This window comes from Dermacentor albipictus, unplaced genomic scaffold, assembly GCF_038994185.2.
Source record: "Dermacentor albipictus isolate Rhodes 1998 colony unplaced genomic scaffold, USDA_Dalb.pri_finalv2 scaffold_11, whole genome shotgun sequence".
Taxonomy (NCBI): Eukaryota; Metazoa; Arthropoda; class Arachnida; order Ixodida; family Ixodidae; genus Dermacentor; species Dermacentor albipictus.
In genome coordinates this window covers 8,120,475-8,146,315 of record NW_027225565.1, presented here as the reverse complement: position 1 = coordinate 8,146,315, position 25,841 = coordinate 8,120,475, and the positions used below count along the sequence as shown (strand labels likewise).

The 25,841-nt window shown below is 48.9% G+C and overlaps 2 protein-coding genes across 5 annotated transcripts in view; both read right to left on the bottom strand.

The window, feature by feature from the left end:
- Window positions 1-25,841, bottom strand: part of LOC139051238 (nose resistant to fluoxetine protein 6-like) — a 267,535-nt gene that overhangs the window by 147,998 nt on the left and 93,696 nt on the right. The gene's annotated exons all lie outside the window — the stretch shown is intronic.
- Window positions 1,242-2,279, bottom strand: LOC139051242 (uncharacterized). The gene has a single exon (XM_070528231.1). The coding sequence runs from the start codon at window positions 2,277-2,279 to the stop codon at window positions 1,272-1,274; it is 1,008 nt and encodes a 335-aa protein (XP_070384332.1). The 3' UTR covers window positions 1,242-1,271.

Here is a 25,841-nt window from a genome sequence, read left to right as displayed (position 1 = left end):
TCAACTGTGTGTGTTGAAACTGCTAATGACTGCTGCGACGAACACTAGGAGTACAGCTCAGCTTCGCTTCTTTGACACTGCCAACTCTTCCCTCCACTGCGTCAGCTACAGCGCGCTTGCCTTTAGGGTAATCATGGCCACCTTCGAAGGTACCAGCTGGAACAAGCCGAGTTTCCGCAACGCTTCCGAAACGTCACTCGCCTGTTCGTGGATTTTCGTTATAGCGCATGAAAATGACGTCGCATTTAACCCAAACAGAGACAATCACGCTTAGAACAAGAAATACGCCGTCTCCGTGATGCGTAGTAATTATAGCCATAGACCGATCCCAGCCACGAGGCGCATAAAAGTGCCGGCGTGTGGCTTCAAGGTTGGAAAATCCAGGGAAAGTCTCGTATCTCATGCGGAAAGTTTTCACGGGCACGTGTGAGATGCCAATGCCAAGCGGTTTTTTTTCAAATCGAGTTGAACTAGGAAAGTACAGCGCTAACTTAGACAATCACGAGGAAGAGAACGACACAGGATTGCACTTGTCCTGTGTCGTCCTCTGTTACGATCGGCCTGCAGAGGTACTGCCCTGCAAAGCTATCTCAGCCCGCTTCAGGGGCTTCGATCGACCCGCGGGGGCGGCGTCCTTCAGAGAACCGGCGAAGACGACGGCGCTAACCGACCATGAACATCCTTCGGAGAACTGGAGACTACGGCAACGTTAATCCACCATGCGCCTTCTTCGGAGAGTCGGCGACGGCAGCAGGGCTGGCCAGGTTTGGCGGACCATGTTTTGTTGGTTGATTTGCCGTGGCCTTCATGGTCCTTTTGCACTAAGAAGAGCTTTTCTAACAAAAGGGTGCTTTGCGGTACGTTTTCCCTCGGGCCCCAGGATTCGTCACAGTCTGCTGACACTCGTGGCAACTACCGGAGAAAGTAAGCTCTGAAAGTAAGAGGCGCCGGCTGGGGTCAGGCGTGACCACCTCAACTCGGGTTCTGGGAATCCAAAGTGCGTATGTGAGTGTGTGAACCCTCCCCCTTCAAAGGCGGGTTGACTACGCCCCAACGACTGTGGATGGTCCGATTGGACGAAGGTTGGACAGTGGTTTTCCCTCCCCTAGGGATCTAGGGAGGACAGAGGATTTTTAAGCAGCAGTTTCTCGGCTGCTTAAAAGCACCCCTTTTTTTTATTACCGACATGGCAACAAGGCTACAAAACAAGACATTTTAACAACAGACAACGGTCACGACAACATCTCTGCCATTGGTTGGCAGTCACAGGGCTAAAAACGCTTGAAATTCGCTAGCTCAGTCATCACACTGAGCCATGTTGGTTTTTCTTTTTGCAAATTATACATTTCCTTAATATGACAAATGCTTTCAATGAAGTATTCTCTAACAGGCCGGGCATTTACTTCGGCATGTCTCACGGCCATTCTAGTTTTCCATAAACTATGTAAGGACACCAGCATGAACATGTCATAGGGTACTTTGTCTTCATTTAGAGTAGGCAAGAAACGAATCCCATATGGTGTAATCAGCAAGTCCTTCTTTAGTGTTCTCTGTAAGATGTCCCAATGAAACACAGCATCCCAGCAGTCAAGAAAAATGTGTTCTATTGTTTCGGGTTTCCGGCATAGTAAACAGTTGACGCTCCAAGGCACGGAAAGACCTTTTTCATCTAGCCACGGTTTCACAGGTAAGGTATTTGTGTGGAGCTGGAAAAAGAAGGGCTTTACCGACGGGCGTACTGGCATTCGTTTTACTCTTTTTAGTACGTCCTTTTCAGGTCCAATGCAGAACATCGAGCGATACAATGGCACCGGCAACATTGTGTCTGGCAGGTCCTTATATAAGCGCTTTCGTGGTACCCTACTTACGTATTCCATGGAGAACCGAACCTTTAACAGCTGAAAAGCCAAGACTACCTCTTTTAGGAAACCACGCGCTCTGCCTTGACTGCACCGATGTGACGATACAATAAACTCAGGTATAGCTTCGCTCAGCGTTCTTTGAAACATAGTTAATAAAAATGGGTCATTTTGGTCCCGTAAGAAAACAAGCCTCGACACAATCTGCCTAATGAACAAATGTGCCAGACCTAATCCTCCATTTTTAACCGAACGAAAGAGATTAGTGTGACTGGTGCGCTCCCAGCTTGAACCCCATACAAACACTGCGAGTACTCTGTGTAAACGTTGTATGTTAGCCCTTGACATGCACAACGCTTGCAGCACGTAAAAAATTTTGGCAACGGCAAAAAGGTTGCACACTGTCGCACGAGCAAACATAGAGAAACTGCGGCCTCCCCATTTAAGTGTACCTTCACGAACCCTTTCAGTTTCGGCATTCCAGTAATCAACGGCGTCACGGTAGTGCTCAAGCGGCACCCCCAGGTACTTTGCCGGCGTGACTGTCCAGCGGATATTTGCAAACGTACTCGGATGATCTTCCCAGTTGCCGATCCATACCCCTAGGGATTTATCAAAGTTGATAGCACTGCCTGTCATTCTGCAGTATGATAAAGCCTCTGCGACCGCGATTTCGATGCTTTCTTTATCCCGACAAAACAACGCGATGTCATCCGCGTATGCCAGCACTTTCACTTCCGCGGACTGCACTCTGAAACCTACTAGAAGTAGGGTGCTTGGAGCTTTGTGCTCGTGTGCTGTATGCTTCGTCTTGCGTGCTCAATTTGGGAGTCACGCTAGCCTGTCGAATGTATCTGTTGTTTTAATGTAAATATGTATATAAATCCTGTACCCCTAGTTCTCGATGAGAGCAAGTTCCTCCCTACAACCACGTCCTAAGCGTGAGTGAGTTGGACGACGGCATGGGCCCGCTACCACATAGTTCATGCTCGACTACAATTCTGACACCTCCCACTCGTGATTGTCTTAGTTGGCGTAGCTCTTTCTTAGTTCAAGTATGCACCATCTAGCCCAAATGAATGTTGTTCTGATTCAAATCGATCGTTCTTATTACGCAGGACGGTGTTACAGATGGCAGGCAGATATGCGTAAATATATGCATATGTATGTATGTACATAAGGTCACAGCCTAGAGAATGCTTCTGAATGGCGTGGCGGTTTTATACACTTTCGGGAAAAGCGAAGAGTCGGTCGTCGACAAGAAATAGTTTACCCTTTCTTGTCGACGCCATTCAGAAGCACCCTCTAGGCTGTCACCTTGCAACTCTTTCTTGTCGACGGCCGACTCGTCCCTCTAGAGAAATATTAATTTCGCATTCATTTTAACCTAGTTCCCTACTTCCAATTTACCACTGGTCGGCGGCCCATTCGTCTCACTAATCGAGGCTGCACAAGATGAACGGCCTCCTAATCATTGTCATGTGCACTGCGTGTGTGTGCGTGTGTGTGCGTGTGTGTGTTGTCCGTAATGACTTTGATAAGTATACATGCTGTTCGCAGCTCTTCGTGTGTACCTGCTGCACGTGTCCGGCGCGTGGTGGTGTCGAAGCCTCATGGAATATTGACCGACGCTTGGTGTATGGATCAACCCGCTTTCAGAGGCACGAGTGATAACAGTTACTGAGCAGTGTACAGTGCAGGGCATTGAAGCGAACACCAGTCTTGTTCACTGCTTCTAGTGGTTGATGAAATGACAAGGGTCGGAAGGCCATGCAAAAAGGATTGTTCTTATGCGAAACCTTGCTAGGTCATAAAGAAAATGTGTGCTATCAAAATAATAAAAAAAAGAAAACGGGCTTGACTGTGCCCACCACTACTGTTTCGCGGCTAAGGCGCTGAACACTTTAGCATCGATCACAATTACACCATGGCTGAGGCCGTGGTGCGCCAAAGTTTTGATGGGGGAATGCTGCGGCCGCATTTTAGCGTGCGAAAGATAAAAGAACACCCATGCACTCAAATTACCCTTCGTATGAAATGAAGCCTTCGTGGCCTACAAACATGCGGAGACCTTCACTGGACGCCCTTCATCGCCTATGTGGTCGCTGGACGACCTGAGGCCCTCACAAAAGTGGTACAGCCTTGTATGCAGCGACGACATACTGCAAGACTCCCGCAGGAAAATGTTCTGCATTCGTTTTGCGACTGGCGGTTATCTTTGCCTTGCTCTGTGCCTTCAGTAACGCTTCGCATGAATGCTTTCGTTGACTCTGAGGTTTAGACTTTTCCGTCCGTACCGTTCCCAGTACTTTCGCCAATATTGACAGTACGACAAATAAAATTATGCTGCTTCTGAGACGAACGTGATTTCGGGAGCGCAGTTTGTGGGCTTTTAACAAGTCCCATGCTTTCTGTTAAGGGAAGCGGTTTACAATGCAGTGGTAATTTTAAGCACGCCCGCGAACAATGGTTAGCAAACTCGGAAAACCAACGAATAATGTACGCGTATCACCTGCAGATGGTTGAAGTTTTTTCTATAATTAACATTTCCTCGATAATTGTTTCGTGAAAACATAATGAGTTCCTGCGGCTAAATATAAGAATTGGTGATGTTGAAATCGTAAAAGAAGAAATAAAGAATATTTGTGAATTAACTTTAAGATTCGAAGCAGTATATCCTCTGGGTTTTGAAAGCAATACATCTGGACCTTAGTTACATCACCACGACACGGACGCGGCCTGTGACATACAGCAACACTTATGCGAAAATACTCACTAAAATATTACAGCGTTGCTAGAAGATCACAAGTTCACTAAAAAATGACAGTGATGAAGCGAAGCGCAACAAGAAAATTATGCAGAAACTCCAGTCAACTTGTCTAAGTATGTATAAGCATTGTGCCACTTGTTCATCTCCACGCATACGACGCGACGCATGTTGTCTACCGCGATTGACGAAGCAGTAGGCGGTTCACTAAATGTGTGCTTTATTGGCCTTGTAATGTTCTGGCTCTTGATCCGACCAATATAAACCCTTATCAGTCGTTATCAACCTTATCGGAATCGCTCCGACCCTTATCCATTCTTTTCTGTCCTCATCAACCTTATGGGACATGATCCGACCCTTATCAACCCTTATCTCTCGTTGATAACGAGAGATATCGGACTCGATCCGATCGTTATCGGGACTTATCAAGTTTATCGAACTTGATCCGATTCTTAGCAACTCTCATCAGTCCTATTCAACCTTATCAAAATTGCTTCGACCATCATAAGCCCTTACCGCTCTTTAGCACCTTATGCATCCCTGTCGAACCTTTATCAACTCCGATCAGACCCATATAGTCTATAATCACTCCTCACCATTCTTATCAACTCAGTGACTGCTTATCTGTCTGTGTTGCGCGTTACAACACATTCAAATAGTTCAGATATATTCGCCTTCTGCGAGCGTAGGTGTTTCGCCCAGTGGGTAAGAGTCTCGGGATTCTGAACGCGGGGTCGTAAGCTCGAAACTCACCACCACAAACGTTTTTCTTCCCATCATTTTCTTTGTGGAGCGCCTTCTGTAACGCGTTACGGACGGAACAACGGACATGTTTCCTGGGTGAGTCGCCCTAGAATGCTTGCGCATTAGAAGAAAAGTAGAGGCAACGACGTGACACACTCGCCCGAAGGTGTTACGTCGCCCTCACGGCGTGACACCTTCGCCCGCAACAAACCCAAAGTGGAAAGAGACCTAAAATAGATACAATAAACAAAATGACCGCAAGGCACCAACCTGTGTTTCTGCTTAGCTACAGTAGAGAAAACGACAGAGTAACCGCCGGTTTATAGTGTTTCCAGAGCATTCGTTGTTTTAGTTCAGTAAAGGTAGACAGCCGTCGGGCTGGCTCATTGGCTGTGGCGTCCTGCCGCCGAGCACAAGGTTGCGAGCTCGATGGGGGCGGAACGCAGAAACCCTCGTCTTAGATTCAGGTTCACGTTAAAGGGCCTCTCACTAGGCCACATAGCAAATTTCGGTTATACGCTGGAAGCTGTTACGTGTCCTCTAGGGAGCGTTCTGCCGCATCTTTTTTTTTTCATATCGGCTCATTCATAGCTGAGATAGAAATATTTCAGTGCTGTGAACCCATGATTTCAGGAGGCGAGCTTCACTGCCAAGTGAGACACTCTCTACATTCGCCCCGTCTAGCCTCCGCAAGCGAAATTGCTTCCCTACGTTCTCTCATACCAGACCTCGAGGATCGCGTGACGCATACGTCACATGCTCCGCCTTCATTTTTTTTACTCCTCGCCTTCTTGCAGCGAGGCGCATATCCGCTGATGGCGTCGTGCGCGAGCTGTTTTAATTGTCTCGTTTCGCACAGCGCACGATTTTGCGCGCTCTGCACGAGGACACCTGACTAGCGGTGTAAGTCTTCTACACGATTACTGAGACAGACACAAGCGGGTCACAGAGCATGATCCCGCGCTGGAACACGGTAGAAAATGACATAGTTTCGATGTCTGCGCGCGTGACCGCACGGCGTGGGAACAAGCAGACGAATCGGAAGTACATCTCTCTTGCTTCGGTGGGAAGAAAAATCATGCAGACATTCGGTTTGTGTGTTTTATTATTTCTCTAAGCTTCAATTCAAGCGACAGATCACACAAATAACAGATGTTGCCTTCAATAATTCTCGAAGTCACGTGTCACTGCGAGCGACGTCACAGTGCAAACACGTGTACGTAGGCGCACTAGCACGTGTATGTCATCCTCCGCCTTGGAGCGCGGCGGCCGCGAGGAGAAGGGAAAACGGCGTTCGGTTTGAGATTTCGGATCTTTCCGCGGCGCGTAGCGATGGAATACTTTGCAGACACGATCGTTATCGAGCAATGTATGCTCTGCGCTTGTCAGCTCGTAACGGTCAGACCTCGTGAGGGGCCCTGTAAAGAATCCCACGTGGCGGCGACTATTCCTGAGTCCACCACTATGCGCGGCCTTTTGATTTGAAAGATTAACGCGGATTAATTCGTCAGACGTGAGCTGAAATGGTGCGCTAATATTACGGAACCACATAGAATACCAGGAAAGAACACAAAGAAACAGAAGGACCCTCCGTGGTTGCTGAGTGGCTATGGTGTTAGGCTGCTGAGCACAAGCTCGTGGGATCGAATCCCCGCCACGGCGGCCACATTTCGATGGGGGCGAATTGCGAAAACACCCGTGTACTTAGATTTAGGTGCGCGTTAAAGAACCCCAGGTGGTCGAAATTTCCGGAGTCCTCCACTACGGCGTGCCTCATAATCAGAAAGTGGTTTTGGCACGTAAAACCCCATAATTTAATTTTAATGTAAAGAAATAAAAGGCGAAGCGCAACTGTCAATCGTTTACTAGAGCGAAACAACGAGGTGCACCGCACCCGTGGGCAATCGTTACGTCGGTACAACGACGCTTTATAGTGCGCCTGTTGATGCCGTCAGTCATTTTTGCGTTAACTTAAAATCAGCCTCTTCTTTCACTCACCAGAACAGAAGGCACTTTAATGCATGCGAATTGACCTGACGAAATAAGTTTCGATAACTTTCTTCATTCGTTGGTATCCAGCTCATTCTTGGTCTCGGTCTGTTTACTGTCTAAAACAGCTTTTTTGAACTTAAGAGTAGTGTGCAATCAAACGTTGCTCATAGTTCGTACGCGTGCGCGGAGTGTTGTTCTTATTTTTTTTTGCCACAAGTGATGTTTGAAACAATAGAATACCAACTAGCCCGTACTCAAATCCTGCTACAGTTGACAAGCTTCCTTCGTCGCAACGAAGCACTCCTCGAAATTTGCGTTTTAGTAACGTACTGAGCAGCAGTAAGATATCAGCGGAGCTACTTTACAGCCTGTCTGAGAAAAGTATTTGGGAAACGTCGCTCCACATTCCAGACGACATCTAGGAAGCTGAGCGGGGGTTTGTCCCGCCCTGGGGTCAGCATTTTTCACACACATTCGCAGCTTTTTGTTCTGGTCTGCTGTGAGCGGGGGGATACGAAGCGAAAATCGCGTTTTCCTTCACCTGGAGTGCGGTGAAATGACCGCGATAGCTTGCGCAATTTCACTGACTCGTCATTGTGCATCTTTCAATGATTTCGTTTTATCCCTCAGCAGAGCTTATAGAATAGCCGGTTCCTAAATACATTGCCGTAAGCACAGAACGATGCTCAAGCAATGTACAAAGAGTTTTAGGCGATCGTGCAGGCTGTCACACACAGGTGACGCCTATATAAAAAAAGAAACATGCAGATCCCACGCACCGTGGGAATCGATGTAAGCGAAGCGTTCCGTCCTGGATGCTTTGACAGACGATAATTAGTGGCAATGTTGACAGCTAAAGCTTAACTTCTTCAACGTTTAGGCTAGTACGAGAGTGGTGAGTTGATGTTAAACGTTACCTTGCGTGCACCACTGCTGTTTGTCTGCGTAGTACACAGAACACACAGGGAGAGGTGTTTATTTGAGGCGTTGTTGTGCGCCATATTTTATAACCTCTGAGAGGGTTGAGAGTCGTCATTTCCTCACACGGCACATCGCATTGTGGCAGAAGTATTAAACGTGATTTGGATTATGGGGCTGTACGTGCCGAAACCACACTCGTATTATGAGGCAAGCCGTAGTGGCGGACTCCGGATTAATTTTTTGCATCGTGATGTTCTTTAACGTGTCCCAAAATCTAAGTGCACGTGCGTTTTCTATTTCGCCCCGTCGCAATGCGGCTGCTGCGATTGGGATCAAATCTACGACCTCTAGCAATGCCATAGCCGCTAAGCTCAAGTGGCGGGCGCAGAAGTGTTGATTTGACTGTTGACCGCTTCCATAGTGTCTCCTGGACCCAGCCAACACCCTCTAGAGAACTTAAGGCCTTCTGGCTGTACCCTCTCCCCTTGAGCTACGTAACGCAAAAGACGCCCACATAGAAGTTTCGCGCAGCGTGCTACGAAGCTACTAGCGGCACACCTGTGGTGAAAATGAGAAGCGGAACACACTGAGTGGGCGACGACGGCGATAACAATTCGATTAGTTCCGGGAACCCTGCCACTGCTTGGATAGCTTCGGGGTTAGAAAAGTCCTGGCATGCTGCAACATGCTTCCGAGCGCACTTTTTTTTCTTAACGTAAACCATGCCTGTAGTCTCTACACTGTAAACGGAAATAACTCCGAGGTGGGAGTATACTGCTTGTCCTCTAGCGACCCCCGGGTTCGGAGTTTATTATGCTCCGTATGATCGGAGTAGAATTTTTACTCCGTGCGAGCGGAATTCTTGCGTGGAATTATGGGAGTTTTTTATGTCTTTTCTTTATTTTTTGCTTTGCAATTTACGGAGTTTTTTCGAGGTGCAACGGGAGTATAAAAAGAGGCATCGCGTGAGTTTGCGCGAACATGTTTACATGCAGAGGCTGCTGGTCAAATTTCGAAATATGCACGCGAGATCGCGTCAAATTCGGCGAAGCAAGTCAATGAAAGCACATATACCATGACATACATAAACATTTCAGAAACACTCAATGCAGAAATTTGGAACACATCCCACGTACACGCGATACTCTAGAAGCAACGGTGCCGGTTTATATAGCCACGATACTGTGTGCCTCGAAACCGCATAGGGGGCAGCTGCGCTGCTTTCAGAATTACGACTCACATGCTCGTTCATGCGAGATCTGCCTCTCTTAAATTAACAGTATACCTTAATCAACACAAAACTGTTAATTCAGAATAGTGAGAGAAAGAAAGTTAATGACGTAATTTTTCAAAATTATCATGCGATTCTGAGTGCTGAAGCGACTTCGCACACTGCCGGCGTACGCGGCCGAAAAGTAGTGCGTTAGTTACAGAAAGCAAGAAAAATGTAAGTGCGTGTGCTACATAGCAAAATTAAATTTTTGTGATATATTGGTAGCGTAGCAAGAAATTATTACGTGTGAGCATGACCCGCAGCAGCCGACGTAACACCTAAAAATGCGCAGTCATACATTTTATACACCGCACTACTTTCTTTGCGTCCAAGCAATCTCTCTCGGTTGTGAAAAGGAGCTACATCACTGGACTGTCGAGGGAATCCTTAAACTCGGAGCCAGCAGGTATGCGTCTAAATCAGTGTCTCGGATAGAGCGTAATGTTAATGCAATATCGGAAGCAACGACGTGACCAAAACCTATATGCGCGATAACAATTCGATTCACATCGCTCAATAAGAAGCTTTATTTTCAGTACGCATACTTAGTCCTACCGTTTTTCTTCAGGCGAGGATATCCGTTCACAGATACATAAAAACAGTTGCTTGCACTCCGGTCTTTCTCACTGGCAACACAGCACCGCAACGAACTTGGGGTACGCCATTCATACGCGACTAGCATGGATGTCGTCACTCGAACAGTGGCTGCTGTTGCCATTGCTACGCGGTCCTTTCAAACACCACACTGGACGTTGTCAGCATGTACCCAAAAGGACATAGAAGTCGCATTTCACGTACTGAAGAACACAAGCCAGGGTCACGGAGCACGAAAACACAGTCAGAACCTGAACCGACATCATGAGCCAGTGAGCAGCTTTGAGGTATACCTAAGCCTTTTTCCGCACTTGAAAACGTTGCTCTTGCATTCGTCATTGTCAGCAAAGTGATCAGAGCTAACGTACTTGAAGCTGAGATACAGTGAGCTTCAGGCATGCCTATAACATCTTCTGGAAGGAAATACGGGAAACAAATTGACGGAACGCTGTCACGGAACGACACTTCACAGATGTAAACAAACCGTCAGCCATGAGCACTGCCGACTCCGCCGAACGCGCCCGGTCGCTGCCGAGACGCACAGCCTCATGGGAAGCGCCACGTGACCAATCTGGTGCGGCGGAGGGGAGTTTTTTAAAACTCCCTGTCGGAGTTTCACGGGAGAACAAGATTTTTAAGCGGAGTAAAATCGCGTCATGTCGCCCTAATACTCCCGCAGCTAGCCAGCGGAGTGAAACGAGGGAATGGCGCTGTTTTGCTCCCATACATCGGAGTAAATATTTGAGGAGCGGAGGTTTTAGGGCACATCACCTGTTAAAAACTCCCAGGTGGGTTTATTTTCGTTTACAGTGTACGCTTGTGCTGCAATTGGCGTTGTGTGTCCCTCAAGCCTTCATTGCCGCGGAATGTGCATTACGTTCATGCCAGGATATGCCTAATAAGTGCTGCGTGCCCAATTGCTGGAGCAATTACAAATCGGGGCCGAAAAATCGTGCGTTCACGTTTCCGCAAGATCAATGACAGAATATTGGGTGCGAATGCTAAGGTAAAGAAGAGAAAAGCTGGAATTCTGTGGAATTCTGCAAGGCAAAGAAGCTACTCTGAAGAAGAGGGCAGCACTGTGACTTTTCATTATAAGCCATGCTACCTGTCATCATTTACCGGAAATTCGTTCTCCATCCTAAGGTTGAACCATTTCATTTCTTTTTGGACGGGCTTTTTAATAATGCAACCCGTAAATAGTTTTGAATAAATAAAATAATCTTGGAACACCCTCTGTTCTCTGCGGACCATCTGCTCAACTATGCCTAAAAAAACTGCGTTCTATATAACTTTGCCTATAAGGGCGCGATCCCTTCATTCACCCCATATCCCCTAGCACACCGCCGGCCTCATCTCCGTGACATCGCTCGCCGAGCGCTCAGGACTTCGCTTATCTAGGTGGTGTTGACTCAGCGGTTCGCTTAAATGTTTCTGCACGCCCTGCGTAACCTGTCCGCTTGACATATTTGCATGGTGCTTATTTTTCAGAAATCGCAGGAACGTACTGTACCGCACCTTGAACTTAAGCTTATCCTGTTTCCCCGCAACCGCTGTCGTATAGTAGTGGGGTTTCCTTGCCTTCTCACGTCACCTCCTCCCTCTCTTACATGGGAACTGCCTCTTCCGCTCCCTCTCCTTCTCCTCTCTACAGTTCTATCTGCGTCCCCTCTGGCCTCGCCCGTTAGTAGAAAGGGAAGCGCCACAGTTTTTGCAATGCATCTGAGGGGAGTCACATACAATTACAGCTATCGGGCGGCTAACGTGGAGATGGCCAGGGTGCTCCAGAGGGCATTGTGCACATGCGACGCGGTGGGGTGAAAATGAGTTTCTCCCGTTGCCTTTCCTCTCAAGTATAAACCCCATGAAAGCAATGTTGCGCGCGACAACGACAGCGATGGAGATGGCTGTCGCGTTCGCTCGTCGCCTACAAATCGTACCTCATGCGAGCGATGACTTCGAGCGACATCTCCCCGGTGTTGACGGTACGAGGGCAGCAACATAGGTGCCGAACCTAGCGTGACGCGTGCTATATTAAGTAAAGTTGCTGTGTTTTACTGTTAAGAGCAGCATAAAATATTTCTGAAGGTTTTCTAGTAGGTTCTTATCCTCGCACTATAAAACTTCAATCGTTGGCTCGTTCCGTGCCACAATCGGTAGTACTTGAGTGCTTGAGTGACGTACATCCAGTTCCGGCTTCGCGCTGTTGGCTAGTCGCTCATAGCACTTCCGGGCAACGAGCGACGAATTCTAGATTTGCAGAATCGAGCGATCGCGCAACAAGACCGAGCGATCTGTTCAAGCGACGGTCCGATCCGTCGCTCGAAGCCGTCGCTCGTCGCTGTCGCGCAAAAAATCACGCTCATGGGGTTTAGCCTTTACTCGCCTGTCATCTATATACACGCTCTGAAACACCCCTTGCGCGGAGGGCGCGACAGCAGCAGCCACAGCAGCAGCAGCAGTGGGAAAGTCGAAGGAAGAGGCAAAGAAAGCTTCGCTCTAAAACTTTGTGGTTCCTCTATATAAAAAACGCATGAAGCCCACAACCATTAAGGATACGTTGTAGTAACTACGGGTTGATTAGTTTGACTAGTAAAGCAAGATACACGGCTCACCAACAACGCTGTCTCTCCAGGAGGCGCAGGGCGTGATCCTGTATAACACAGACACCGATTCCGCCGACTCCGGAAAAATCCAAGTGAGTCAAAAGCACTCAACGATGAGTTGTAAAGAAGCTATGAAACGCTGACTTGAACCACTCATGTCATGGGTCAGAAAGAGAAGTCTAGAGAAAGCTGTTGACGTTTTCGCAAGACGCTACCTACGGCATGTCCCTGAGTGATTGAGAGAGAATTCACACTGCATTTGAGACCGTTGCCTGAATTCATACCCGTTTTCTTGCTGTCTGTAATCGTAGGGTACTCGTAAAACTGATTTCTTGTTTCCTTCTTATCGCATATCTTTAGCTGATCTCGGATTCGGACACCGCCAGGTAAAGCACGTAGGCTGACGACTCACTCACATTAGTACAAGGTGGGCTTAAAGAGAACACACAGCATTTTGTAAACATTTGCCTCATTTTGCCCTTGTTTCGCGCATCTACCGTTGGCTGCGGCGCCGCTATTAGCACCTGGGATTGTCCGTTCATATTCATATTATGTAATATCTAAAGAAAGTAAAATAACGCACGGTCCCTGATCGACGTTACATATATAGACACGGAGTGGCCACACGAATGGACGTTCGGGAGCGCTTTTTCTAAATTAAATTATGGGGTTTTACGTGCCAAAACCACATCTGATTATGAGGCACGCCGTAGTGGAGGACTCCGGAAATTTCGATCCCCTGGGGTTCTTTAACGTGCACCTAAATCTAAGTACACGGGTGTTTCGCATTTCGCCCCCATCAAAATGCGGCCGCCGTGGCCGGGATTCGATCCCGCGACTTCGTGCTCAGCAGCCCAACACCATAGCCACTGAGCAACCACGGCCGGTGCGCCTTTTTTTTATGCCTGCCCCTAAAAGCCCTTTAGGTGATATTACGAGATGAATAAGTATCTGCCTGTATTGGCGAAACTTTTTTTTACGCATACAATGCCTGCGATGGGCAATGGCTGCGACGGAGATATCGTGCTGATAGCTATCATGAGTGGTGGATGTCCGAACGGCGACCAGTCAGTAAGCGCTCTTATGATATCAGAACGCTAGCCTCTTACGCAGTACGTATATGTACGTAAGATAAGTTTTCTCGAATAATGCGCACCCTAACAGCGAAATAATCTTTAGCGAGGGCAGTATTTTGAAAGTGCATGTTTAGTGAGACGGTTGGCAAAGTATGTGGGCATGTTCTAACCTTCGTGGTATCTCTATTTCGTCGTGCATTCTCGTCACCAGGCTCCCACACTCTCTCGAGCACCTACTTAATGCAGGTTTGTTCTCCGTCATTAGTATTTTGTGGTAATTCTCGCTTTCTTCCGGGGAACACTGTTCCCTGCTCGACGGGAATGGAAGTGGAGCCATCCGCAATCCCACCTGATGTAGCGGCGCCCGCGTCGGCAGCCTCAAGGAAGCGGAACAGTCTCTCGAGCGACAGCGAGGCTACCCTGATAGACTAGACCGAGAGCTCCGACAGCTCCGACGATGACTACGTGACCGTCCTGAGTCCGAAAGCAAAGCGGCGGATGCTTAGGGCCTCTGTGGACACATCTACTATGAGGACTCCGCAGAGTTCGCCGAAGTACACCATCCTTTTCTTACCTGTGCTACCCTCCGACAACATGAGGTTCCTCAACAGGCAAGTTGCATCGGTTGAACTCCAGACACTGTTGCCAAAGGGCTTTGAGGACGTACGAGTCAACCCTCGGAAGAATGTTTTCGCGGTAGACGTCGCCCAAGCGTCGGCGTTAGATTCTCTGCGAGCGGTCACTGTCCTCGGTGACATGAACGTCCGTACCATCATCCCGATGGGAAAAGAGGCTACTACAGGCGTCATATATGACATTGATGCAGCCATCTCAGGCGAGGATTTACCACTTTCGATAAAGCCTGCCAATCATGGGACCCACATACTGCAGGTGGCCCGTCTCGGAACTTCCAGATGCGTGAAAATTGTCTTTAGAGGTGACTGCCGGCAGTCACCTTCCATCGCATGTGAAGGTAGGTCATTTCCGACATGCTGTCCGGCCCTTTGTTCCCAAGCCGCTTCAGTGCAGAAACTGGCAGAAATTCGGTCACGTGAGCGCCATCTGTGGAATGTCTGCTATATGTTCCCACCGTCCCGCACAAAACTCTGCAGGCAACTGCCAGCCAAAAATTTATAACTGTCCGAACTGTCAAGGGCCCCACGATGCCTCATCAAAGGAATGTCCTAGAGTTAAGCGAGAACTCTCCATCCTGAAGAAAATGGTGAGGGACCGGTCTCATCGTGAAGCAGCTGCTGACGTCAGGCGACGTCGTTCGCGTCGCAGAGGCTCATCAAAGAATTCTGCTCTCTGCATAAAGAATACGCATACCGCAAAGTCTCTTGCCATTGAATATGCTCCAACCCCAGTGAAGAATGTGGCCATACAGCGTATAGATAACGGAGCAGCTGAAAAGGTTGCCGTGGATGAAGAATGGCCACCACTGCCAAGGATAAGCCCTGTGGAAAAACCCCAACAAGGAGAGGCACCACAATGCTCCACCCCTCACCCAGATGAGCTGATGGAGCATGACTGCCGAATTGTAACAATGCTCAAGTCTTTGATAAATGCGATTCGCACGCTTGTGGGCAACTCGAATAAGCCAACAGCTCGAAGCGCAGTGCAAGTGTTGGATGCCCTGAGCCTAGTGCTTGCAAATCTTGCGTAAGCACAATGGCTCTTCCACTGCCTTCACTCCGTGGAATACCAGAGAACTTAAATCACGGATTTCATGTTTCCCCCAATACGTTTTTACGAACCGATTTCCTGTAGTGGTAATATGTGAACCGAACGTGTCAAAAGCGCTAAGACTCTCTGGATACGAAGCCTTTATGGCGTCGACGTGCGGGCAATCCAGCAAAGTAATTGTTTCCATGCGTAAAGAACTGACTTACATTCCCCACTCGGTACAGCCTCATGATGGAAACCAATACGTGTGTCTCCGCATTACCACGACGTGAACAGACCATGCTCTACCGTCTGTGGCTAGGCGTTGCCTTTACAAACTCATATGCTTTCCTCATAGGAATGGCTAACAGCCCCACGTGCGACACATGTTACATCGACGAGACGCTAGCACACATTATCTGTGTCTGCCCGCGGTACAGTGCTGAGAGACAAGTGATGTGCAGAGTACTGGACCAGTTGGACAATCGTCCACTTTCAGAACTGAAAGCTTTAGGTCAATGCTCCGAAAGAACATCCGCGTTGAAGGCCTTACTCGCGCTATTAAGGTTGTTGCGGTCCACTGGGCTTCACGACAGACTCTAAGAATGCCGCCCCCTACCGCTCTGTACTGTACGCGCTTTGTTCATGCTTGTCTTCCTTTCTTTCTTTCTCTCCCCCTTCGACTCTGTTTCTCTTTTTATCCCCCTTAACCCTTCCCCCTGCGCAGGGTAGCCAACCGGAACTACCTCTGGTTAACCTCCCTGCCTTTCTCTGCATTATTTTCTATCTCTCCGCATTACAAAGAATAAAGTGGCCTTCACCCCCTATCGGCGCCTACATCTCCCCATATAGTCGGTTCGACGGCGACCAACTGCGAGACATCCTGACGGCGACTTCTGTACCCTGGATAATCACGGGAGACTTTAATGCTCATACTTGGCTTGGGGAAGCTCCAGAATAGATTCTAGGGGCCAGAAACTTGTCGAATTTGCTTCTGACCATGAACTCAGCAGTATGAACGATGGCAGTCCGACATACTTGCGTGGTTCGAACTATAGCAGTTGCTTAGATTTGACTTTGGTGTCACGGCAACTTGGTCAAAATGCTCGATGGTTCTCTGACATCGAGACTCATGACAGTGACCATAATCCCACTTACTTAAGTATCACTGTATTTGGAAGCTTCGCCTTTTCTACTTGCCGACAAGTACATATAAGGTGGTCAACATATAAGACAAAGATGGAAGAGGCATGCAAAGAAGGATTTACCGGCACCATTGACAATCTTATTACAAGTGTACTGGAATCGTCTAAGTACACATTTACATCCGCTAAAGAACGTACGGATTTCAACATAGAGCTTGAGCGACTTCGAACGATTCGCAGAAGGGCCGAGAGGCGATACAGGCGCGCCAAGTCAATTCATGAACTTAGAGTCGCTCGACGTATACAGAAGAAAATCCAAGGTCGTATGGACATGCTAGAGGGACAACGGTGGAAGACGTTCTGCGAATCACTTGACCCCCGCAAGCCACTGTCTATCACATGGAGGGCGGTGCGCGGCCTTGGCTCGTCTCCACAGCAACGACACCCATTCTCAGCCCTAGCCCTCCATCAAGGCCGCTCGCAGGTCGATATAGCCGAAGGTTTCTGTGTGAAGATTGCGGGCAGTGTGGTCACCATCATTAGCGAAATTCTGGGTGAGGTTCCCGAGGAGACATGCTTCCCTGAATTGAATGTGTCCTTCTCACTTGCGGAATTGGACGCTGCTCTGGCCACATGCAGGCGCTCCTCGTCGCCAGGACCAGATGGCATCACCTACGCTGCTTTATGCCACCTAGGTGAAGATGGCCGAAGCAGACTTCTGGAATGTTATAACCAGTCATGGAATGATGGCGTCGTTTCTGAGCGGTGGAAGTCCAGCCGCTTCATATTACTCCTGAAGCCTGGAAAGTCGCCACTTGACGTAGCGTCCTACAGACCTATTGCGCTGTCCAGCTGTGCTGGGAAGGTCATGGAAAGAATGATTCTCACCTGCTTAGAGTGGTATCTTGAGCGCCACAACGTATACCCCGAGGCCATGGCTGGGTTTAGAAGAGGCCGTTCCTCTATTGACAACGTCATCGACCTCGTCACTTCTGTACAACAAGAAAAGCACCACAAACATATATCGGTTGCACTATTCCTCGACGCGAAAAGCGCCTATGATAATGTAACGCATAAAGCCATCCTTGATGCCCTGGAAGATAATGGAATTGGTGGACGCATGTTTCGGTGGATTCGGAGCTATCTATTCAAAAGATCCTTCTTTGTGCACAGTGCAGATGGCCAAACCGCTTACCATTACACTTGCCGTGGCGTCCCTCAGGGTGTGGTTCTTAGCGCCACTTTGTTCAACCTTGCAATCCTTGGACTTGCCGACGTTCTACCACATACACTAAACCTTTCCATATATGCTGACGACATATGCATATGGGCCTCGGCAGTTACACGTCTCCAGGTGCGTGCATGGCTCCAAAAAGCAGTTACCCTAACATCATCGCACCTGCCTGCTCAAGGCCTCAGCATTTCGACCGAGAAGTGTGCCTTAGTCGCTTTTACCCACAAGCTCATGACCTGGTACCCCATTTCTATTGACCACCAACCAATTTCCTACACATCAACTCACCGATTCCTAGGCGTTATTATCGACAGCGACCTTTCATGGAGCCCCCACATCTCATACTTGAAGAGGCTTACTTCTATCTCTCATATAATAAGGTTTCTTGCCGGTAAAACGTGGGGCACATCCATGGCATCTATGCTTTAACAATACAGGACGCTCTTCCTAAAATACTTGCGATACAGCACAGCAGTGCTGTCCAATGCTAACAAAACTAACATGCATGTCCTACAGAGCATTAGAGGCCAAGCCTTTCGAACATGTCTGGGGCTACCTCGAAATGCTACAACCGTGGCAACAATTGCCACCGCGAGAGACCACCCAATAAGGACCTATATAGCTATCGACGCACTCCGGGCGTATGTTCGCCATATATCCAGAGTCCCTGACCACCATCTCGCTCGCTTGCCTGAGAAAAGACCCAAGGCTGCGTTCTCCAGATAAATTGCGGCTAACCGACACTCTTTGTCTTTGAGGCACTCACCCGCAACAAGAACGCCATCCCCTATGAGGTGCTTGAAAAAGCCTCCTGTGTACCTTGCTGTTCCAGTAATAGCGAAGAAAGCTAGCCTGACCACCGCGGCTCTCAAGCAGATCCCACTGGAACTTTTGCATGGTTCATACGCTAACCGAATCCATGTTTACACGGATGGTTCCGTGTCGGAAAAATCTACGGGCGCCGTTGTTCTACCATCTCAATCGGTCGTCATCAAGTTTAAGAGTTCACACGTAACGACACCTACAGGTTCCGAACTGGCCGCTCTTCGCGCTGCTGTCTAATACATTGAAAAAAAAAAAACCGCCCAACAAATGGGCAATATTTTGTGATTTGAAAGCAGCCCTCCAGAGCGTGCGAAGTTTACGACGTGGCAATTATGAACAGCTGGTGTCACAAATCAACGAAACCTGCCATTGCGCTTCTGAACGAGGACATGATAATATATTTCAGTGGCTACCGGGACATTGTGGCGTCGTTGGTAATCACCTCGCCGATGACGCTGCCCGACGTGCCCAGGCTGGCTCACTGACACTCCTTATACCTTTATCAAGAGTCGACACTCCAAGAGAGCTTCGCAGTCTCGCTCGTACCATCACGTTATGTTACTGGCATACACCACAGAACTCTAAGTGTCGTTTATATAGCCTCGACCGATCACTGAAACTTAAATTACCAGCGAAACTTCCACGGCGTGATGCAACACTGCTGTGTCGGCTGTGGGTAGGAGTATATAGCATTCACCAACTCCTACAGCTATCGTATGGGAATGGCGGATTCACCAATGTGCGCTAAGTACAAGTGTGAAGAGACCATCAGTCATCTTCTGTGCCACTGTTCTCGCTTCGATAATCAAAGTGAAACTCTCCAGTGTGCCTTGAATAGACTGGATGACAGGCCATTTACGGAAGCGAAGATCTTGGGAGCCTGGCCTCACAGTTCATTAGCCCAGAAAGCAGTTCGAGCGTATTTTCACTACCTGAAGGCAACAGACTTGAGTGCCCGACTATAGACATCCTACACCTAACTTCTCTCTCTCTCTCTCACTCCCCATTCCCTTTCCCACGTGTAGGGTAGCAAACTGGACTCAGTCTGGTTAACCTCCCTGCCTTTTCTTCTTCCTGTCTCTCTCTCTTTCTCTGTCTCTCTCTACTTAATGCACTGGGTTATGCGGCAAGCGGCAACACAATCTTTAACCGCGTCGGGAACGTACCGAACTGTACACAATATGTGCCGCTTTCTTAGCTTCTTCGAATAGCGACCATATGGAAGTGGGGGAGGGAGAATAAGTGGGGGAGGGGCGGGGATTGAGAAAAGACCGGCAGGAAAAGTGGCTTAGTAATTGTCATAAAGAAGGCACGGAACGAGCTGCATATCACAAACGGTAGCTCCGATCAGTCGAGAAAGAAAGTAAAACAAACAGAAAACATAACAAATTGACCAAAGGCACGGTTAAACGAGCTACAACGCGAAAACAAAACAGCGTAGTCACCACCACTTCACACACACACACACACACACACACACACACACACACACACACACACACACACACACACACACACACACACGCACGCACGCACGCACGCACGCACGCACGCACACACACACACGCACACACACATATGCACGCACGCACGCACGCACACACACATATGCACGCACGCACGCACACACACACAGAAACAGAAGGGAGAAAAACGGAGCTTCAGTTTCGAATTCATTCATTTCATTTCATTTCGAATTTAGCTTCATTTTCTGAAACCTGTCGCACTTCAACCATCCGCCAACGCCAAGGACACGCAACTCCTTTGCGCAGGTGCATGTTGAGCCAACATTTAGTTCAAAGTCAGTTTCAAAGACCGACGTTTCGCCGGATTTCTTAAATTGAATGCAATAGAACTTTTCCGTTGACTGTTGGAACTCGGCAGTTGGTGTACGTACGTGTTGAGGACATCGAGAACATTTTGTGGGTCTTTACACTGCGTATCGAGATTATTCTTTCTTGACAAGTTGTGGTGTCATCAGCGTTTATGAAGTATTTCATGTTCGTGATATCTCGTAGTCGTCGTGCCAGAGGAATGAAAGCAGTATTAAACAGCAAGGACACAAAAATAGAGCTTTGTGGCACCTCGCGATCTGCCGTAAAAGGCCAGCTTGTAACCGTTCACACGTTACAGAAGTTGTCCAAACAATTATATATTCAATTTGTGAATAAGTGTATGGTTTAAGGTATTATAAATTCCTCCTTCTACTTGCTCTGTTCAGTTAGCTGACGGCCTACTACTCGTGACACAACTATCAACTAGATGCTTCATGTGAGAGCGAGGTAGACACGCACCGCGAGCTGCGAGAAATTCCCGCCCGTGCGCTCTCATGGTTTCTTATTCAGCGCTTAATTCGACTCACGTTCATTTACGGCCTCTAAAGTGCACTTTTCTGCGTCTCCGTGGTGGTAGGGTGGGACGTCCCTCTTTTATCGGGCTCGGTTTCACTGATACCGCGGAGCGATCAACACTTTCAAGGCGAAAAATAGGACGCACGACCGCTCCCTTTTCCGAGCGGTAAAATCCCTGCGAGCGAAAATTTCCGTCTTGAAGACTGCCACTTCCTATTCTCTCTCTCTCTCTCTTTCTGGCTGCTGCTTGGGCTTTTCTACTTATGTTGACTAATGTTGCTTTCGAAACCGTGTGACGACAATTGTGCAAGCCAGTTCTGTAGAGCTGGGTGAACAAGTGTGTGTGTGTGTGTGTGCGTGTGCGTGTGCGTGTGCGTGTGTGCGCGACAGAAATATTGTGTTGATTGTGAGAGAGTATATGAGATTGTAAAAAAATTTAATTGTGGTAATCAACGTCCCGGAACAGCTAAGTGAGTTATGAGCGACGCCGTATAACGAAGGTTAGTAGCAACTGTAATCACAAACTTTACTGATGAAAAGAGCAGGCGACGTCTTCGCTATAGGCGGCTGATAAATTTAGACTATACGTGGGGTTCTTTGACGTGCACCCAAAGCGCAATATACATTGGTTTTAGATCGAAGCGTTCCTTGCCTTTTTCCTCGAGGTTCGGCTTCCCTCGTCGTTTGCTCACCGGATATACTTGTGGATAGTGACACGCGTATTTGTTTATCTTTATCGGGTGACCGCGTTTCACGGCCTAACAAATGTTATCGCACAGCGTAGGACGCGCTTGCATGTGTCGGAAGTTTCTCGAACCTTATCGATGGTTCTGTCCACTGTCTGTTCTCACCGAACCTTGTGTAGTCTGATTTCATCGCACGACGCGAATGGTGCAGAACTTTCTGGAAGGCACGCGGGTCCCAGCGATTACTCTGGAACCTATGCTGGAACCTTCGATGACTCATGTATGAAAGCCGACGCGCTTGACCCACTGATCAGATTTTCGACGATCGCCTACTGTGTTTGGCGCTATCGTTGTTCTTTGAATGTAGCCTGCTTTTGAGGGCACAAGTTCGTCTAATAAAACGCCAGTTTCGTTAATAACAGTTTTTCTACCGTCTTCATTGTCACTACTACGTGGCATCGGCGATTACTTAGCCGCCACTCAGTGGAACTCTCGACGACCATCCCGTTCACTGCCGCTACCTGACCCCGCAACGCCGACCATACACTGGCCAAGCCAGGGGCGGGTCTGCAAGCCCATATCCAGAAAACAAAAACCAGCAACCGATGGAGGTGCGGTTGCTGTTCGCCGAAAAGACGAAGAACCTCCACCGCCCAAGAAGACGCCGAAGAGACTAGCTCTGCGGCATAACGACGACACGCCGCCATCCCGACGAAGCTCGAAAGCAAAGAACGCACCGACCAAGGACCTGATGACTCGACGTACCAGCCACAAATCAACGCGACGCAGCCGCGATCCGACACCGAGAGTTAACTGCAACGCAAGACAAAGAACCACCGACCTCGACGTGCTTATCGATGGCCACGCAGCCACCGCATTAGTAGACACAGGAGCGGACTACTCCGTCACGAGTGGACCCTTCACCGTCAAGTTGAAGAAAAGACTGTGTGGGAAGACCCCTAAATTCAGACCGCTGGAGGACACCTAATATCGCCAACTGGAATCTGCATGGCAAGAATTGCGGTTCATGACCGTACCTGCCCTGCCACCTTCCTTATCCTCCAACAGTGTTCACGACACGTCATTCTCGGCATGGACTTCCTGATCCAACACGGCGCAGTCATCGACCTAAAGTAGAAGTCGATAACACTGTCGCAAGTTCAAGCGATACCACCAGAGAGCTGCCGTAGTCACCACGCCTTGAGTGTGCTTGAAGATCAAGTGAGCATCCCACCTCGCTCTAGCACTGTTATTTCCGTCGATACCGAAACACAAGCAGACGTAGAAGGCGTCATCGAGGGCGACCAGCGTCTACTGCTTAACCGTGAAATTGGCTTCGCAAAATGGATCGTTCGAGTGCATGGAGAGAAAGCGAAAGTGATGCTGAAAAACTTCAACGAGGAGTTCAAGCACATCAACAAGGGCACGACGATCGCAACATCAAGGAAATTCTGGATACCTGCAATACGTTCGTCCTCTCGGATGCTGCCGCATCTACCCCGACGACCGTAGTTCCCGAACCAGACTTCGACATAAATCCAAGTCTCCCCATGATCAAGCATGAACACCTCAGAAATCTGCTCCGACGATACAAAGACAGGTTTTCGGTGTCATCGAGGATTCGGCAAACATCAGTCGCAAAGCATCGCATAATAACTGAAGAGTGCGCTCGACCACTCCACCAGAGCCCTTACCGAGCTTCGACGCGAGAACGTGAAGCTATAAGACAACAAGCCGGCGAAATGCTGCGCGACGACATCATCCAGCCGTCTAAAAGCCCGTGCGCATCTGTTGTTGTCTTGGTGAAGAAAAAGGACGGAACCTCACGTTTCTGCGTCGATTATCGTCGACTGAACAAGATCAATAAGAAGGATGTATATCCCCTTCCACGGAGAGGCGACGCATTGGATCGGCTCTGGAACGCTAAATACTTCTCGTCGATGCACCTCAAGTCTGGCTACTGGCAAATAGAAGTCGACGAGAGAGATCGCGAAAAGACTGCCTTCATCACGCCAGACGGCCTTTACCAGTTCAGGGTCATGCCATTCGGACTGTGCTCGGCGCCTGCAAGATTCGAGCGTTTCATGGACACGGTGTTTGCAATGTTGAAGTGGCAGACCTGCCTTGTTTACTTGAATGACGTCGTCGTCTTCGCCAGAAATTTCGACGATCACTTTAGGCGACTTACGACAGTACGTATTAGAGGCAATCAAGTCATCAGGGCTCACTCTGAAGCCTGAAAAGTGCCGCTTTGCTTACGATAAGCTTCGGTTCCTGAGCCACATCAACAGCAAATCTCGAGTCCATCCTGACCCGCAAAAGACAGCTGCCATCGCAAGGTTCCCGCAGCATATCGACAAGAAGGCCGTGCGTATATGCCTTGGCATGTGCGCCTACTACAGGCGCTTTGTGAAGGACTTTTCACGCACCGCTGTGCCGCTAACACAGCTAAACTAAATGTTACGTCTAGCGCAAGTGGGAAACGCCGCAGGCCATTTTCAAGACGCATTTCAAGAACTCAAAAGACGCATGTAGTCGCCTCCAGTACTTGCGTACTTCGATGAGGACGCCTATACCGAAATCCACACTGACGCCAGTAGCTTAGGCCTCGGCGCCGTGCTAGTACAGAAGAAAGACGGACTTGAACAGGTGATAACTTACGCTAGCCGGTCGCTGTCAAAAGCGGACGACAATTATTCTACAACCGCAACGGAATGCCTCGTCATCATTTGGGCTACAGCGTAATTCCGCTATTACCTATATGGCATGCGATTCAAAGTCGTCAGCGACCATCACGCGTTGTGTTGGCTTGCGAACTTAAAGGACCCTTCGGGACGGCTGGCGCGGTGAAGCCTCAGACTACAAGAATACGATATTACTGTAACCTACAAGTCCGGACGAAAACACTCTGATGCCGATTGCTAATCACGCGCCCCCGCCGACCCGCCGCCGCGAGATGACGAGGATGACGACGCCTTCCTTGGAATAATAAACGCGGAAGTCTTCGCTGAGCAGCAACGAGCAGACCAGGAGCTAAAAAGGCTCGTCGAGTATTTTGAAGGGCACAGCGACGTTGTCCCTAGGGTATTTAAACGAGGATTGTATTCGTTCTCGCTTCAAGAACACCTATACTCGTAAAGAAGACCTTCTCACCAGTCCGCGCCAACTGCCTTTTTCTTGTTCCCTGAGCGCTGCATTCAAAAGTACTGCACGCCCTACAGGACGACCTGGCCGCTGGGCACCTCGTGTTCTCCCGGACGCTATAGAGGATACATGAAAAGTATTACAGGCCGCGCCTGACCACCAACGTCGTCCGTTACGTCAAGACATGCCGAGGCTGGCAGCGACGCAAGACACCACCGACAAGGCCAGCGGGATTACTACAGCCGATTGAGCCTCCTTGCCGACCGTTTCAGCAGATTGGGATGGACTTGCTGGGGCCCTTTCCGACGTCAACAACCGGAAACAAGTGTATCGTCGTGGCGACGGACTACCTCACCCGCTTCGCTGAAACGAAAGCTCTGCCGAAAGGCAGCGCAGCCGAAGTGACGAAATTCTTCGTCGAGAACATCTTGGTGCGACATAGCGCCCCAGAAGTCCTCATCACCGACAGAGGAACGGCCTTTACAGCGGAGCTCACCCGAGCCATACTGAAATGCAGCCAGACAAGCCATAGGAGGACAACTGCCTACCACCCGCAGACGAACGGTCTTACGGAGCGCCTGAATATGACCCTCGCCGACATGCTAGTAATGTACGTCGACGTCGAATACAAGACCTGGGATGCCGTCCTGCCGTACGTAACCTTCGCTTACAATACGACGGTGTGTGTGTGTGAAAACGTTTATTGTACTGAGGTTGAGGTCCGGAGGCTCGACTTCTCAAGCCAAGGCGGGCCGCTCCCACGTTGGCACTGCCAGGCCAAGCCTTTCAGCGACATCATGGGCCCTCTGGACTGCCCTTAGTTGGTCCTGAAACAATGGGCTTTGAATCCTTTTCTCCCACTGTGTCCATTCTTCAACGAGGTTGGGGAGAGTCGCGGGACACCCCGCCAGCATATGTCTGATTCCAATGATGCCATTACAATCATTGCATTCCATCTT

Coding starts and splice junctions, on each gene's coding strand:
- LOC139051242 (XM_070528231.1), bottom strand. CDS start 2,279: ATGTTTGCTCGTGCGACAGTGTGCAACCTTTTTGCCGTTGCCAAAATT.